This window comes from Leuresthes tenuis, unplaced genomic scaffold (assembly GCF_036924035.1).
Source record: "Leuresthes tenuis unplaced genomic scaffold, fLeuTen1.0.hap1 SCAF_12, whole genome shotgun sequence".
Lineage (NCBI taxonomy): Eukaryota > Metazoa > Chordata > Actinopteri > Atheriniformes > Atherinopsidae > Leuresthes > Leuresthes tenuis.
Window position 1 is genome coordinate 24559164 of NW_027325366.1, and position 17988 is coordinate 24577151.

Genomic DNA, 17988 nt, shown 5'->3' on the forward strand with positions numbered 1-17988 from the left:
AAGCAATAAATGTGTATCAGCTATTCTGTGTTTCTGGGGAAAATATTCCTGTATTCTGAAGGTAAAAGGAAAGGAGGCTGCATTCCCAACCTCATGTCAGCTTCTATAGTTAGAAGATTACAGATGCTACTCTATTACTACCACAGTACAGTGAAAGTGTAGCTAAGTTATGCAGCTGGATCAGTCACTCAGTGACACAACTAACCAGTGTGATATGAGATGTTGAACAAGAAATAGTTCTGCTTTCATGGCAGTGAATGCTGAGATGACAGGAGATCGAGGTGGTCCTCAATCTTGCACCATGAATGAGGATAGAAAGACAGACTGAACTCTGTGCTCACGAACTCTCTGTCTCAGTGAGGTTAGCTGTTGAAATTAGTTTTACCATAAAAGCCCATCACATTCTTTCAGAGAAGCAAAAAGATATAGATACAATGGATGAATGGAAGGTTGATTGGCTGGCACATCCCTCTCCTTACACGTTCTGACATTGGATTAGCTAGCTAAGAATTGTTCTCATCTTTCTTACTCTCTTGTTGATGTGGTACTCAAATATTTTTTTGCACTCCTCATCAAAGTCTTCCTGGTGTGACTTCCAAAATGTTTCAGTTGTTATCATTTTATGATGCCGTGTCTCCCCCAGTAGGCATTGCACTCCACCCTTCTGTGTGGCCATAATCCTGCCTAAAAAACTGTTTTAGAGCTGGATCATGACGATTTTAATTAACATTTTTGTCTTCCTTTTTTTAATCCAGTTAGGATTCGAGGAAAATCGAAAAAAGCAGTATTTTGCTTCATTTTTTGGAGAATAAAATAAGAAGTTATCCTTAAATGCACAACAGTGCAGGCACTTTCCCTTATAAATGATGTTTGAAAGCGCTACCGTAGATAGGTACTGAGCTCACAGAGAATCATGAATTTTTGTGGATAATTTCTTGTGCAGATCAAATAACTGGCTCTATTTTAACTGACAACTTGCACCCTTTGCAGGGGTTTTTTTTTAGCTGTGAGGTCTTAAAATGCAGCTCAGCAAGTATCACTCAGATTAAAATATGTGATGATGACACAAATGTGCTTCATTATTCAATTTTAGTTAGGAGGTTCAGAGATGAAAGCAATTAAATTAAACTGATCCTAAACCTGATAAACAAACATTAACAATCACAAAGCAGTGGCAAGTAAAAATACAACCTCGTTTGGCTGTTTCAGCACTTCTATCTGTGATGTCAAATGACACAGCAGCTTGCCTGTCGCTGGCTGAGACACCAGAATGAAGCACTCGCTCAAACAGCTGCTTCGATTTACGGAACATTTGCACTGGATCTCTTCCTCTATATCAATAATCAAAACCAAGAGCATACAGACAAACAGACATCCTCTTTCAGTAAAATGTGTATTACCTTTAAGATGAGAGCGCTCCCTCTCCGAGCAGAGAAACCACGACTGGAAACCTCGAGTCAACAGAAAGCACATCCACACTGCCACACAAACGCGCACACACACACACACACACACAGCGGGACTGCAAGGGCACAGAGAGAGCAGGAGTGATGTTTGGTATGACACCAGCAGGCTACCGAAATGTGTAAAGCAAGTGGTTGCCATAGCAACAGACTGAGGGACCACCAACTTGGGACACTGTAATTCAGCAGCAAGAAACTTGTCAAATGCTGTCTACAGCCACCACTAATAGCTGATGATGTCTGACATGATGTCACGCATTTTTCCTCTTTACATCTCAATTAGCCATATATATATATATATATATATATATATATATATATATATATATATATATATGGCTAATTGGAGACTTGCACATGCCACACAAGAAGCCACATATTGGGAGCAGGTTCATTTATCTTTATCTTTAATGCGTGTGTCTACTGTCACAGGCCTGGCATCTGTGAAGCCACCTCACATTATATGTAACCTCAGTGAGCTTTTAAACAACAATGGTGACTTTATTTCTGCCCTAATGTACAGAACAAGAGAAGAGAACCTCCAAAATTAGACCACTCTTAATCATGAAGTCCTACTGCATTGCCCGTGCACTCTCATCCACATAGAAATTTGAAACAGGCGAAGAACAGACAGTAATTTATTAGTATAAGTGAGAAGAGAAACCCTTGTCTGTCAGAAACGTTTCTGTCACCATTGCCAGACAGAAATCCTGAGCGAGCTGACACCTCATGAAGTTGAGAACAAAATGACATGCTCTTGCAAACAACATCCTGTTCCAATCAGGGTGGTGTTATAACATAGTAAATTACCAGAGACAGAAAGTAATAAAAGGGTCTGGCAAAGTTCAATATGGATTTTTAAGAATGTTTCATATGGCGAATAGAGACTCAGAAAGACAATGAACTGCAAATGACTCAAAGACCAAAAACACATTTGAAATTAGTCCACCAGATGTAACTCAGTCCTTTCTGTCTGTCTCAGAGTACTAACTCAAGACTACACAACCACTGAACCTTCATCTTAACTGAGGTTGAGTCATGCTGTGGGGAATGTAGTCGTCAGGTATTTGCATAGAAGAGGGAAGCTTGCAATACACATCAGTGCAGATTTTTCCATAACTTGTATTTTACTGTTTCTTAAAATTTGCAATTCAAGTAAAAGTATTACATTTCTTGTCAAAATAAATAAACTCACATTTGTGTTCTTTTAAAAAAGTTTTAACAAAAGCTACATTTATTGACCATACTTTGGTCATGGTTCCATTCTGGTTGTTTGTTTTTTTTGTCATACAATAAAGCCACATCACATAACAGTATCCTTTAAAGCACCACCCCAACAAGCACCAGAGGAGAAATACAATTGATGTGTTTCCACATCAAAGCAGACGTAATTTTCAAATCTTTCATTTAAGAGGCCACAAACTCCTCATAAAGAGGATGGCAGGTGGGAGGAGCAGTTAAGTGCTGTCCTTTTAACCGTGGACCTTTGTGTGACATGAGATTGAGTCAAGCTCTAACAAAAACACAATAACACTTTCCTAAAACCTTTTTGTCACCTCTTGATTGAACTTAAGGAATAACATTACTTTGTTGAAGCTTGAAAGCAATCATGGTTAAGGCTAAAATCTTTTTGTGACTAAAACTGTAAGACTGTACCATCATGGATAGATTTTTGCCCTTCATATGCAGTTCATTCATGAGCAGTAGAGGTTGTATATTCTTTTAACGTAATTTTTGGCCAAATCTGACTGCATGAGCAAAAGTCATATGGGCATGTTTTGTGGAGGTTCATTTGGCAAACCCACTCTCTGTTGCTGGGAAACATGCTAATTTAGGCTGATGAGCTAGAGGGTCTACAACAGACTTGCGCCATGCAAGCTAACCACTCCCTTGCAAATCCCCAACAACTCTCGTTCTGTTTCCATTAACCAGCTCTGTTGCTTCATCCCTCTCTGACACTTTCTCTTGACCACTTCTAACATGGCTGACAGACTTTTCAACTTTCTTCCAAAGGAAAGTCAAGAGGGCAATTTTGTGCTTCAGCAGTTCTTGGACTGTCTGAAGAGCTTTTCACAGGGAGAGAGGGCTCACCAAGAGCCAGCATCAGTTCTTCTGACACCCATCCAGCCCCATTTATCCCCTACGCCGCCCTGCTCTGGAGCAATAATGCAAGCTGGCAAGGTGTACGGCAGACCAACAGCTTTACACAGCTGCTGAGACAACAATAGATTTTCATGCAGATGATTGCATATGTATTAATGTATTAGTAAACATGTGATTATCATGAATGGATGAATATCAATATCATTATTAAAGATCACTTGTTGATTAAAGCTAGAGCAATGATACAGTGTGTGCTGATACTGAATGTGAGGAAATTTTAATATTCTACAAATTAATTTAGTTCATTTTGAAATATGATTAAGTTTGATCCTAATTACTATTTTAGAATGATGTTAGCTTGAACTGGGATAAAAAAAGCTTTCTTTTGGTTATTTAATTTTTGAGACATCTTGACATCTTAACGTCTGCTCCCTGGTGGTTCTGTAATTTCATACAAGTTGGCAGTTTTGTTCAGATCCTAATTTCTGCATTACAAATAATGTCATTACAGGAATAAGTCACTTCCATATCCTGGTGATTAAATGGAGATGAAGATGACATCACTGGTTTAATTTCTATTCAAAAGTAATATATGACAAGCAGCATGGCAATATCCATCAATCTTCTATGCCTGCTTAATCCAATCCTATCCCAGCTGCAATTGGAGAAGAGGCATGGGACACCCTGGACAGGTCACTAGTCCATCAAACCGAAACCAGGAACCCCTTTGCAGTGAGGCAATGATGCTAACCACACACCACTGATACATGTTGTTCTTATTCTTCACAATTATGAGAAAAATACTATTAGCTAAACATATTACTAGCAGATAAGGCCCAGTGAGAAATGTGCATTTCATAAGGTAATAATAAAAATGTAAATGTAATTCACTTAACATGACGACTTTACCACTAAGCAAAATCTATTACATTTGCATCGAATTATCTTTATATGCAGGAAAATTCCAAATGTTCTTCCTTTAGAAAATGGTGGAGATTGGATCAATCTGTAGTCTGCTTTGAAACAAACAACAAACAACTATATCTGTCAGATTAATCTCAATCAAAAGTAAATGTGTCTGATGACAGGGATACAATGGCCAGAATGGTTTGCCCCAGGGCTGAACTGTGAGAGAAAAAAATGCTAAATCTTGTAAGAATAAACTTTTTGTCTGAACTATTACGGTATGGGCCAAGTATCAAGTCCAATTCCCAAACTGTTGTTGGAAGTTTGCTAAATTTCTATTCTTTCCAAGCTGCTGTTGGGCAAGAGGCTGGAAACAGGAAAACAAGGCTATCACATGGCCACAGAGAGACAGGCAACTGCACACGATAGATCTATTTATCAAAAGGATGGAGCAATCCAGCATCACTGAAAATGGACATCAAGGGTATGAAAATGACAACAGGAGCTAAACTCATAAATTCTGTTATTTGCTTTTAAAACTAGTATCTGTGAAGTCCTGATAATAGGGAGATTGCAGGTTAATTGGCCTCCTGTCATCACTCGTTAAGTGGCCTTGTCTGTGGCAAACTACAGCCAAAAAGAATAAAAGCCCAGGCAAAGAAAATTGTAGGGGAGCTGTAACCATAGTAACATGACTGGTACCATTGGTTGCTGCTTTGGTCTTCAGAGTGTGCATGAAGGGCATTTTATGTTTTAATTATAGCTTTGTTAATAACAGTATGTGATTCTGGTGAGTAAGGTAAACCCACACTCAATGAGACCATCCAAGCACAATACTGATACAAATTTAACAACACTGTTAAAACCACATCACATAGTAAAACACAAACATGTACATGTACACAGACCACAGTTAAAAAATCACAGCAAGAGCTCATGTATCCAAACACATACATATTATAGGTCACAAAAGGCTACTTGCATACACATTCAAATTAAACGACCATACAATTTGTCATGTGCACGGTCGCTTCTGTGTCATCATTTTGTCAAGATCACTGGATAAGACAATGAATAAACAGGAATTCAGAGAGCAAAGGAATCTAACTTGCTGCACTGTTGTTCTTGCTCATACCTGACACTTGATCAGCAAAAACGGCCACAGGCACATGCATCTCAACAGTGCTTCCAATGTGATTCTTCCTATCTAGACATTTGGGCCACTCTCAGATCCCTTTCAGAAGGGATAGGAAATATTGTTGCTTTCATCAGTCCATTGAAATTACTATTATCCACCATTTAAACATAAGCCTGTTTTTAAATAATGCACCTGACAGCTTTAGCCAGACATACCCAAAACGATGAAGGAGAGTCTATGTGCTATGCCATATTTGCATTTGTTTGCTTGAAAGGTACATAAATCCATGTTTAAGGAATGAGGCCATGTTTCTTCAAGAAATATCATTGTTGTTCAGCCTGGTCATTTCAAATCTGATACAACTAGGGTTAGGTTTGGTTTTTAGGAGTTTTTAACAAAGGGTGATCATTCAGACTTAAGGCTGACACTTGCAGATCCTGTCAAATTTACAGAAAGGAGTGCATGTCTGAGCGGAACACATTGTCACAGTCCTAATTTCCACTTTGTATGTCTCTGATTCAAAAAAACTAACAGAAACCGTCATTGATGCTTTCAAATTGTCATGATTCAGACTGTCCACTGGGTGCAAGCTGTCGTTTAAATGTGAATGTTTAGCTTTTTCATAATACTGTGTTGTATCTGTAGTGGACAGGATCTAGTTGAGATGGGGACACTTGCCGTAAGTGTGATGGAGACACAACACATCTGTTGTTTTTGCCGAAAAGCCATAAAACTTTGCACACTCCGAGAAATAAGCATCATGGTGTTTTGGTCTTGCATATTATGACCTAGATTAATACACTCTACATGACAGCAAAAATAGTAGAGTTTCTTTCATAAAGCAATATATGAAGGCAAACATGAGAGTGAAATTATTCACCTTTACATCTTTCTCTTTGACAAAATTGTGAGATGTCTGTCAAAAATACTTTTTCATACTAAATCAAAAGTATGGCATAAAAAGTAAAACCTTTGGCATCTCTATATTTCAGGGTGATTTACTGTATAATAAATTTATTTCACCCAACACAGTCATCACTTACAAAAAGTGCTCACATTGCATAACGTTATCTGTCATGGTTCAATCTATCTGTAAGTAGAAATAAATTCATCTGATGACAGTTAAAGGAGGAAAAATTAAGGCCATACTACCTGCAGTTATAGCATGAGCTCCAGTTAGCTCCCCGTTAAAGCCGTTCTCCCTAGCAGTGTAAGGCGCTGTTGCCATGTGGGTTCCACCAGGCTGACAGGTTCTGAAGGCTGAAGCAGAGTAGCCATTGGCTCCATGGGTTCCACCAGGCTCCTGTCCCCCTGATGGGTCCCACTGGGGCGTACCATCTTCTGGCTGTCGACCATCTGCCATGCTGATGTTAGCAAGCAATTGAGGAGGTTAGGAAAAAGGATGGGGTTTCGACTTCTGAGAAAGAGACAGGAGGAAATTGGGGATGGAGGTGAGAAGACGAGTCATGATCAAAACTCAGCAAGTCTGTGTTATAAACTGCAATGTTAGCAATGTTACATAAAGGGAAATGAACAGTGCACAGACCAGAGGAGGCTCTCGGAGATGCTGCATCAGTCATATTCACAAATCTCTTTTTGTTAGTCCTAATCCCCTGCTGCAGCTTCACTGAGCTTCACTGTTAACAATTCTCCAAGTACACCTGTGCTACAGTGAGTTTGCGTGTAGGTAGTGAATCACTATCCTTGGATGTTGGCAGGCAGATGACAAGCACTGTATAAAACCCTATTGATTTGTGTGTGTGCTTGTGTAATGACTCATAGAACCAGTTGTGGAAATCACAACTGGTTGAAAATTAAGAGAGCAGTCCTTGGGTTTTTGTGATTCACTCAGGGTTGAGGGGATTAAAGGATTAAAAGACTCTGATCAATCACCTAAAATCCAAACAAGTCTTCGACAAATTGAATAAGGTAACTGCTGTGGCACTATTACCTGAAAATCCAATGGCAAATATTCCAGACACATATGTTGCATATACTCGAAGGATAATGTGTTCTGGACAAAACAAATTTCAAGTGCATCATACATAAACACACAGGGGCTTGCATTTCTGTGAAATCCCATGCTGAATGCAGACTATTAAGTCGGAGAAGAGCTAAAGCAGAAGGTGGAAAAACTGTTGAGCCCATACAATCACCTGTGGCAAGGATAGGCAGGAAGATTCAGTGGCCTCATGTACAATATTGAGCAGGTGACATAACAAATTCTGACAAATGAATTAAGTAGTAATTGTGAGGTGCTTTACTTATGCTCAGTTGCTCTTGCAATGATAACTGAGGTAGTCAGACAACGAGTTTTGACTATTCTATAACCATAATTTAGTTCCTGTATGTTGTTCTACTATCTTAAGGATTATCTGAGATAGTTTCACATTAACAGTAAAAACACACTCAATTTCCTGCAGTCTAACTGTAAAAAGACAGAGGCTGAGCTAAACAAAGGGCTTAGTGGTGGCATTTAGAGGTGGTAGATGGCAGCACCTTGAGCACTGGCTGTGGAGAGCAACCCGTGTTGTGCATAAAGGTGTGTGAAGGAGCAATTTGTCATTTGGCTCTGCAGTCCACAGAGATCCCGTGACTATGGGGAAGTCCAATGGAGAAAACAAGAGCCAATTACTGCAGTCTGAGGCACTGCTCAAGTGAGCACTACTCACTGCACCCACAGAACATCCAATTTTACTGTCTGCAACAGAATTCAGCCTAAAGAGAAAACAGCAGAATACAAAAAACAATCAGGGGAATACTAAGATGTCATAAGTAGAAAGAACGAAAAGAAATATTTCAATATACTGTATGTACAATACAATATATGTATATGTGTTAATGAGTAATATAAATGCAAGTAGGATTACAAATATGCATTTAACAATAAGCAACATTTTTTTTAGTTGGAGAAAGCTACAGTTGGAAAAAATTAACAGTAAAATCCCAAATCAGAAAATCCCACAAAAACAAACAACAAAAAAAAACAAGGCAGTGATTTGTAAGATTATTTTACTGCAGACAGTTTTAAGTCAGGTTCATAGTTTTTTCTTTTCATCCTAAATTCATTTGTTAATATTCATACAATTTTGAATTTCAGACCTATAAGACCTTCTTAAAATAGTTGGCACTGGGGATATTCAGTGCTAGCTAAAATGTAAATATAAAGATGTTGAAAAGCAGTATCCATGACAGGCTTAGACTTTAAGGATTAAAGATGGGGGGAGGATTTCCAGTTTGTTGACAAATGTGTGAGAAAATCATTGAGCTGTTTAAAAACTCTGTTCCTCAAAGAACGTTTGGAACGGATGTGCGTATTTCTCCCTCTAGAGCGCATATCATCTAATTTTAATTTAAACAATTTGGAGAAATGTCAGTGCATAAAGGACAAGTGTGCAAGCCAAAGCTGAACACCTGCGATCTCCGATCCTTTCAGAAAGCGCTCTGTAAAGACATTCAGCAAACACGTGGGGAATTACTGTGGGAAACAACAGTATGCAGTTACATTCACGGATGCCAATTAAAACTTTATAAGATATTTCACTGCCGGTGACGCTAGATGATCTTCAAAATGAGTAGGTTTTATCCTCTGGGAACCATGAATGTCTATAAGAATACTTTTGCAGTATGACATGTTTCGTGTTGTTAGTTTTATGTTTACTTTACTTTCATTTACTTCTACATTAACGCTCTGTTGTGATATGCATATGCATTCTTCCTGGAGTCCCTAAGAGTGACTGACCTCCACTTTATCCACCACAACACACATTGAAGGTTGTGTCTGAGGCTTCTGGTGCTTCTTTGCTCCTGGTCTCCCTCGTCCCATCTGTCTCTGTTTTTTGTCTATCTGGGAAGTCAGAGTTTCTCCTCATCTTGAGCAACAGTATTTTGGCTGAGCTAAATCTTTAACCCAGCACAAACTAATGTTTAATTAGGATTGTGCAGAAAAAGGGTTTAATGTCAAAAGAGCTCAACTCTGGACATCCATCCATCTATTTTCCACACCTGCTTTATACAGTTCAGGGTTGCAGTCGGGTGGGGCTGGAGACACAGAGACAAACAACCATGCACACTCAAACTCACTCCTATGGTCACTTCAGAATCACCAACTAATGTAACATGTATGTTTTTGAATGATGGGAGGAAGCTGGAGTACCCATAGGGAAATCCACAAAAGCATGGGGAGAACATTCAAACTCTACACCTAAAGGTCACACCTGAGATTCAAGCAATGATCCACCTTGCTGTGAGGCAACTGTACTATATTCAGAACAGTGCATGAAATTTTCAGAGAGACTCACACAACACAGCATCTCAGTGACAGCTATACGAAAATGCCCTCCGTTTCTGCCTGAGAGGACAGTGTCCCTTTTCAAGCCTCCTTGGAAGAGCACTCCCAGTATTAGAAAGGCCATAAAATATAAAAGTAAGGCTGCTGTCCTGATGCTGTGTCTACGTGCTGTCTGTCTGGTGATGAAGGTCACTTTGAGCTCTGTGGCTGATTTCCAGACCCCGTAACATCACTGTGACTGGTGGCCAGGCTCAGGGTGTGAGTGGTGGCCAGTTGAGCAGTACATAATATGATTAGTGTATGGGCTGCTGTATATTTATGGGTTCACTCTTGTATAAATGCACCCACTCCATTTTCTGGGTTAAAACCTGACACAAAACAGCTAGAGCAAAGGCTGTAATGCAACCAACTACTTCAAAGGATAAGCCACCAAATAATAACAACATGCGAGATGGAAATATGATTTGGATTCTGGGTGACTCATTAGATAGAGGGTCTGTGTAACTGGCAAAAATCCTTGGTACGCTGCCATGTGGGGGTGTTGGTTGATGCTGATTGTCATGCTCTCTGTGGCAGGGGAGAATGGAGTTGATATAAAGTGGTAACTTGCAACCCTTTAATGTGTAAAGGCACCAAACTGATATTAAGAACCAGTGATTACAAATGTACCCCAAGCTGGGTCTGCTCGCATTGGCACCCAGTGAGTAAAAAAAGAAAAGAAAAGAAAAAAAAAAAAAGCGTTAATTGAACACACCACAAAGACTAAGTCCAACTGCCAGCCAGGATTTATGCCTTCACAAAACGAAATACCAGTGCAGTGGGGGGCACAACTGTGTTTACAGTATTCAGAAAGAGAAACCGAAGGACCAAGTAGAGAAAAAAAAAACATACAAGGACAGAGCAACATTTGCTTACTATCACACCATTTTCCAATGCTCACCTAAGAAGTTTGTGCATTCTACAAGGATATGGCTCGCAAAGACTTTGTTACGGAGGCAGCGTTGGCAACAATTAGCCTGTTGGTTGTGGAAAAATATAGGAAGAAGCAGATATAAAAACTAAGAAGAAAGAGAATTAAGTGGGTGAAATGATGGATTTTACAGCTGCGCAAATCATCCGATCAGAACGATCTATCTCAATAGTAGAAGCGATATGGTCTGAACAGGCTGAATCGGCTGAACAGAAAAACTGATGGCGTGTGACAGCGCAGATATGCGACGATTTGTAACGCATCAGAAAAACAAGAGAGGCATACTCATACTCACAGATGCTCCAAATGTTTCAGACAGCCAGTTGTCAGCTTTGTGTTTCAGGGGCCTTAACAGTATTTTTATATTGTAGATCATTATCTATATTTTTGAGCTTTTTGTTGTCTCACTGATAACCATCCTATTTTATGTTGCATTATGTTAAATGAGGACAGCAAAAAAAAAAAAAATTTTTTTATCAAAATAAAAGATTAAATGCCACGTTTCTGATGAATTAGTATGAATAGATTTGTTTCATTTTTCAAGTGGTTGACAAGTTAGAGCAGATAAAAAATAACATGAAGCCATCGGTAATTATGTTATGGTGAAGAAAACCAGTGAACACATCAGATGAAAAGTAAGTACTATACCCCCTCCCATTATAAAAGCATTTGAAATAGCACTTATTTCATGTCTCCTGTGTGATTTCATGAGATACTCACTCTTGCTTATCAGAGAACCAGGGTTATATTCATTACTATTTTTTTCAGCATATTTCTTCCTTTGTCACCTGCCTGTATGTGTGAGAAGTTTTTTTGGGGGGGGGACATGCCTTTTTTCACAACTACATCCATCCATCTGCCTTTGTTTAAGAACTTCTAAAAGGTATAAAATAGGTAGTGTAATAAAATAATGGGTACACGTATCTCACTATAAGGTAACATTCTCCTAAAGTAGCAAAACAGCACCACTAAAGGGGGCTGTCTGACTTGTATGATAAATTTATAACCCAAAAATGTGATCAATCAGAGCAGTTGCTATGCAACACATACAGGCACTATGTACAGCAGAGGTATAATCTACAATTACTGCTCTTTAGTGTATGAAAAAACTCTAACAGTCTTCTATAGCTGCTAATGTGTGTTGGGGGAGATTGAGGTACTCAGTGAGCTTTATTTCCTCCAACTCTGTCTGAGTAAAATCTGTTACTCAGTAAATAGGTTTTTCAATCAGGGAAGGTTGAATGGGTCATGAAAATGAATGATATTACCCTTTTTTATGTTGTTCCTGATTTGTATTAATAAATTAAGTTTATGTATTCTGTTGTATTCTGTTGCATTTATGATTTTGTGTCGTATGTCGTAAAAGCTGAAAACTTCATTTAATTAAAAATAGTATAACAATATAGTAGCACTTTTCCCATCTGTATTTTCGCTTTAAAACCCAATCCATGCAAAATGGCAGAGCTGTTTTAAATAGAAGAACTGCTGCAAAGACACACCACTAAAAGCTGGGTCAAAAAAACACACACATACATACAATTGCTTTATCACTTGGCCCTCTGTGGAATGCTGAATGTGTAATGTGGGCTGTCCATTTAGAGACTGGGAAGTTTTAAATTTTGATTTGGTCTGCACTTGTCATACCTCACATAGCAAGACGAGCTTGGTAAAGTGGAATTGTATGTTTTTTCAGAGGCTGAAAGGATCTGTTCCTTTCATTGGTTAATGAACAAAAAAAAAAATTAAAAAATGTAAACTTTTGATTGATTTTCAATCTCTTAACGTTATCTGTCAACAAGACATTGTAAAAAGTTGTAAAACTGCTTTGTACCTTGGTGACTCCTTTTAAAATATGCTAATTGTAGTGTAAGTTCCCTTTTAAAGGGCTATTTTATACTGTTTTGGAGTTTTTATGAACCAGCATAAATTATTTTTGCTTCACAAGTCATCAGTAGGTTCAGTGTTAATTACAGGCTGTCCCTGCATAGCGTCCCCTCAATATAATTACAGCAATTAGTAAAGCAAAGTCTAACAGTCTCATCACGCAGTTCTTCAAAGTTCCCTGAAAATTCTTTCAAGCTGTACATTTTAGTATTCTAGTTTCAGTCATTTCAAAAACTGTTTTCAAGTATTTCAGCTATTTATCAGCTATTAGCTATTTATCAGCTATATATATATATATTTCAGTATTTCTAGTATTTCATGAATGTTCTACAACGTGTGTCCAGCTTCAAGAGATGAAACAAGACTGATAAACTCTCTGTAAGCACATCAGCCATAAACATTCTTGCCAGACAATGCAACCACCAAGCTAATTAAGCAGTCTATTTTTCATTTCCATGGCTCTTATCTACTTCCTTTCTTGCGTTGTCTGATTTCTTAGCACTTTCGATATCTTCCTCCCACCTGTTATTTTTTTTTCCTCCTCTTCCTCCTACCAACACTGTTCCTCCTCCCACTCACTCCTCCGCCTTTCATCAGGCTTCAGCCCTCTCCTCACTGCGCTCTCCCATCGCCTCATCTCCCTCCTACGATTTGAGCACTTTACATGCAGCCACCCCACTGTCTGTGTGTGTGTGAGAGAGTCACACAGATGCAGCAATGCAGTGCACTCCTCTGAGGGCCATATTGCTGCAGGAGCCAGAGATTCAGAGAATGCAATGCAAGTTCTCGTGTCTCTAAGTAGGATTGTGTATGTGCTCATATACTCTATTGTTCAAACGTTAGACTCTCGAAGTGACTCAGGATGTGTGCAGGCAGGCTCTCGCTCGAAAGCAAGGTCACATGTATTCTACATGCTTAAAGGAATTATCACTTTTCTTCATGAATACACCTGTACAATATTAATATTGTGATAATGATATATTTTGTGTATACTGTCCAACTCTATCCTGAGATTTGTTAGGAGTCCAAGATAAGCCAATAGTAGGTGATTCAGTGCATCACAAGAAGTTGTTTTGTGTCATACTATAAAGCTGCAACTATGCTTGCCGCAATGGTCATTGCACAAGCGAATTATGACCTCATCATAGACCCATAACGGTCTTCCTGCACAGTAGGTGTCACTACTGAGAAAATGTCACCACTGCACAGAGAATAGCACTAGAATAAGTGTCCGGAACAACAATATGCATGCACAAACTTACATACACAAACCTAACTACACGTTTCCAAATAGGTTGTTTCACTTTTAAGCATTTGTTGTTTGTTTTTTTTGCAACACTTTAAATAATTGCACCATCTTGTGTTTTGACGGGTCGAGTAGGCACCATCTCGCATCTTAAAAAGCATCTTTTTGCTAATCTTTACTGAGTAATATTATTTCCCAAACTGAAAAAGGTGTTGTTGCCTAAACTCAACCAAACAGTGAGAAAAGTAATGATCTAAAATTTCACTGCCTATTGCCTTATTATCTCACATTGGCTCATTCATATTACTTCTGAATGTCATTGGGACATTTGCTCTCTGCATCAGCTATTGCTGCTTCCAGCGCATAAAGGCTTAACTCAAAAGCCCACTTTGAGCTGGTCTCTGAGAAGCTAAAGGTTTTTATGAAGCAATCCGTTCTCCTTCACACCAAAACTTTATCTCAAACACTTGAATGCATGACCTTTTTATGGCCATGTGACCAAATGGCCTTTGTTCAGAAGCCAAATTGAATTAGCTTACTAATCTTGTACTTTTATAAAACCTAAATAGGCATACCTTCAGCTGTGACATATTAAATGTACTGTCATCATAAGTTCCCTTTCCTGTTCCACTTTCCTGTTCATTGTTTTAGATTTTTAAATTCACGCTGAACAAACAAAGAAAACTTGACCCATGTTCACCAAATTATTTTCAATACACTGAAAATCCTTTTTTTTTTGTGAAAAGAGTAGGAAATATCCATGGTGCACATGCTTCTAGACTCATAATAAATATCTTTTTACAAAATGTGACTGTATTTTTTGTGTCAGTTAGCAAGTCTTGGAAGACTTTATAAAGTTATCAAAAATAGAAAAATGCTTGTGAACACACACACAATCCCTCTCTGTATCTTAACAACCATGCACTTTTTTTGTCATGTGACAAAAATGATTTTGGAAGCACCAATGTTTTGTGCCACAACGTAAAAGAAGAAGCACATGGGAGGGGTACTAAGCACCAGTTTTCTTTGAAAACTGTTCTTGGCTCATCAAAGTTAAATTTGATTGTATATAAGATGTAATGGAAAAAAATATATATATATAAATAGTTATTGTTATTCAATGCGGTTTTGTTACCAGATTTATCATCATTTTGCAAAAGAAGAATGGGAAGAGATAAAACATTTACTGATCGTCATATAGATGCTCTTCTCTACCGGCAATAACTGACCTCAATACCTGTAACTCTCTTTCTGCAAGCACAGAAAACACAGCAGCCATGAAAGCGTGACTGTCTTTCAGTGGGTCTTGGTGCTGATTGTCTCACTAAAGCAGCTCTTCTCTTCCCACTCAGTACCCACTTCCCACTCATAGCTTCTAGCAGCCTGCACTCACATGTACTTCCACCCACAGAGTCATTTCATCTGTGGAGGTAGCAGCCATTCTTTTTGTCTCTCTGTTCTCTCACTGTAAATGTTGTTGGGGATTTTTCTCTCTCTGGCAGATATTCATCACATCTCAAAGGTTTGGGACACATACATGTGAGTCTGAACAGGATTATGTTTGTGCTAAATAAGGTTTTGGCTTCATTCAAGTATTGCTGCAAAGACGCATTGCTGGTGCTATGAGCAACTCTAATGTACAATATATATGTTGCTTTTCAAAATGGTGAGAAGTTAACATATCTCTCATATCGTCATGTTGACAGCAATCAATGGGAAGAAGCAACACAGGTTTTCTATTACTAGAATGCAGTCAACAGATCTGCTAACACATGCATATACACATACATGTTTTTTTTTACCTCTTTAGGTTGTCTGGGCCTTTGGTGAGTCAAGTTGGAGTCAAAGAATCAGTCCTCTCCCAAATTATCACAAAGTTGATGTAAAGATTGTCAGAAGAATACTCTCAGTAGTAAAGCCAAGGGAGACAGTGTCCTAGTTGAACCTGTTAATTAAGAAAAAGAGGATCAATACTTTCCTGAATTATTACATAACCTGCATTTGTCTATCCTAACAGCCCTGATTTGCTTCTCTGGAGAGCAGCAGGACATAACATGGAAAGATAATGCTTTGAAATTCTTTGGCAGTCATACAAAAAAAAGAAGAGTAAAGTAAGAAATTAATTAACATGTCACCTCCTCAGCTTAAGGCACCATTAAATAATGTATGGGACAATAATTCATTACTAAACATGCAGTAGGCAGCTAAAATCGGTGGAATATAACAGCCAAAGATATCCTACCCGCAAGGAATGCAGCAAAACAAAAAACATCGAGAACTTCTTCAAACAGTTCTAAAACACTCTCAACTTGATGAGGTAGATTATGATTTCAGAGCAGTTGTTTAAACCCCAGTTGTATTAAATCGAATACACAGTAAAACTGGTGAGTGTAATAAATGACCGTTCGCAGTGGCAATCATTTAAATATGAACTCATAAGCTATGCACACAAATCACTTCATTTCATGGACAAACAAAACCGGAACAGTATTTACATAAATTTAGACAAGCTACTGTAGCATCATAAACTACAATTTCAGTTAAACACCTCACTGATAGATTTACCTCAAGTTATCAAGTTATAGACAACACGTTATCTTATGTTTTGTTTTTTTCTCACTTTTTTCTCACATTTCTTTTCTTTTCTTATTCTACATTAGATCTTAATCTACAGAAACCAAGCCGTGTCTGTCAACAAAACACAACTTGTTGCCCGTTTTATGGATTAAAGTTCTAAAGCAATGTATCTTGAACGCGTCCACAATCTTTTCCTAAACCTACCTTTTGTTACATGACCTAAGCATGATTTTTATATTTTCCTAAACCTAAACAAGCTGTTGAGATGACTAAACAAGAATCGATGATGGTGTTGCCTGCTCATGAGCAAAAAATAATTAACTTTCGGTGGTGGAGCTGTGGCTAGGAGGTTTAAGAGGTATGTTGCTGATGTTTAAAAGTACTTTAGTTTTCCATTAAAGTGCAGCAAAAAGTAGATCAACATATAATTTTCAACTTAAAATAATTAGATTAAAAAGATGATAATGTTAATGAGTTTCTCACTTGCTCATGAGTAACAAACCACTCTAAGAGGCATGCACAACAAATAATGTACTGTAGAAACACATCTCAAACTTTTGTATGTCTAACTAGTACAGTAGTTCTAAAACACATTGATAAATAGAATATTTGTTTTTGCTGCTTTGCTTCTCCCTCAATCTGTGGGTGCTGCTCTTATGTGGGAGAATTGTCCATCTACTAATCTCTCTATGACAGGCTCTACATTAGTCATGATGGTCATAACACTAATAAATAAACACTGGCACTGCAAAAAAATCTTTGTCATGATGATATATGAAGGTCTTTCGAACACTCTGTACTGGTTCTGAAAACACAAGTCACGTGTTCCGATACGTATTCATTCATTCCTTTTTTTAAACAAAAGGTGATGCGGAACACTAATGAAACATTTCAACACCATTTGTCCCTTTGCTCTCAGCTTTCTGTTTAATTTTCATATTTTCTGATAAAAATCCCACCAGTCCTATTTGAACCTTTTAAATTTCTCCTCAGCTTCCTGTCACTTTGGTTATCATACGTACACGTAAGCATTGTGTTTCTTAATAGCCAGTGAACATCTTCTGTTATGTTTATCTGTTTATGTTCAAACTAAGGACTGAATTAGGTGATATAACAAACCAAGAACATGTTCAAGTGTTATAAATCATACATGGTCCACACTCACTTAGCCACACTGAGCCAAGGTTAAAAGCTGCTATAGCTTTTAACCTTGGCTAAGTCCCACAGAATGTTTTACAACCAGTCATCAACTCACACACATTCATACAGCACTCCTCCTTAAATCCTTGCAGCACTTTTTCTAAATCATAAACACACTCACACACCGATGAGCACTCCCTTGGGAAGTGTCTGGCTCAGTATCTTTCCCAAAGATATTTGGACATGTGGAGGGGCTGGAGATCAAACTGC

The 17988-nt window shown here is 38.2% G+C and overlaps 1 protein-coding gene across 9 annotated transcripts in view; it reads right to left on the reverse strand.

Moving 5' to 3' along the window:
- The window catches only part of map2 (microtubule-associated protein 2), a 98448-nt gene that overhangs the window by 29080 nt on the left and 51380 nt on the right, over nucleotides 1-17988 (reverse strand). For 6 of the 9 annotated variants that reach the window (XM_072397231.1, XM_072397229.1, XM_072397230.1 and 3 more), the window contains exons 3-4: nucleotides 15804-15946; nucleotides 6763-7027 (exon numbers count right to left, since the gene is read on the reverse strand). In XM_072397231.1, the coding sequence (XP_072253332.1) occupies nucleotides 6763-6973 (211 nt within the window). In that variant the 5' untranslated portion in view covers nucleotides 6974-7027; nucleotides 15804-15946. Of the gene's footprint in view, nucleotides 1-1400; nucleotides 1480-6762; nucleotides 7028-15803; nucleotides 15947-17988 lie in introns of those variants that run through there. The other 3 variants (XM_072397224.1, XM_072397225.1, XM_072397228.1) reach the window with 3 other exon arrangements.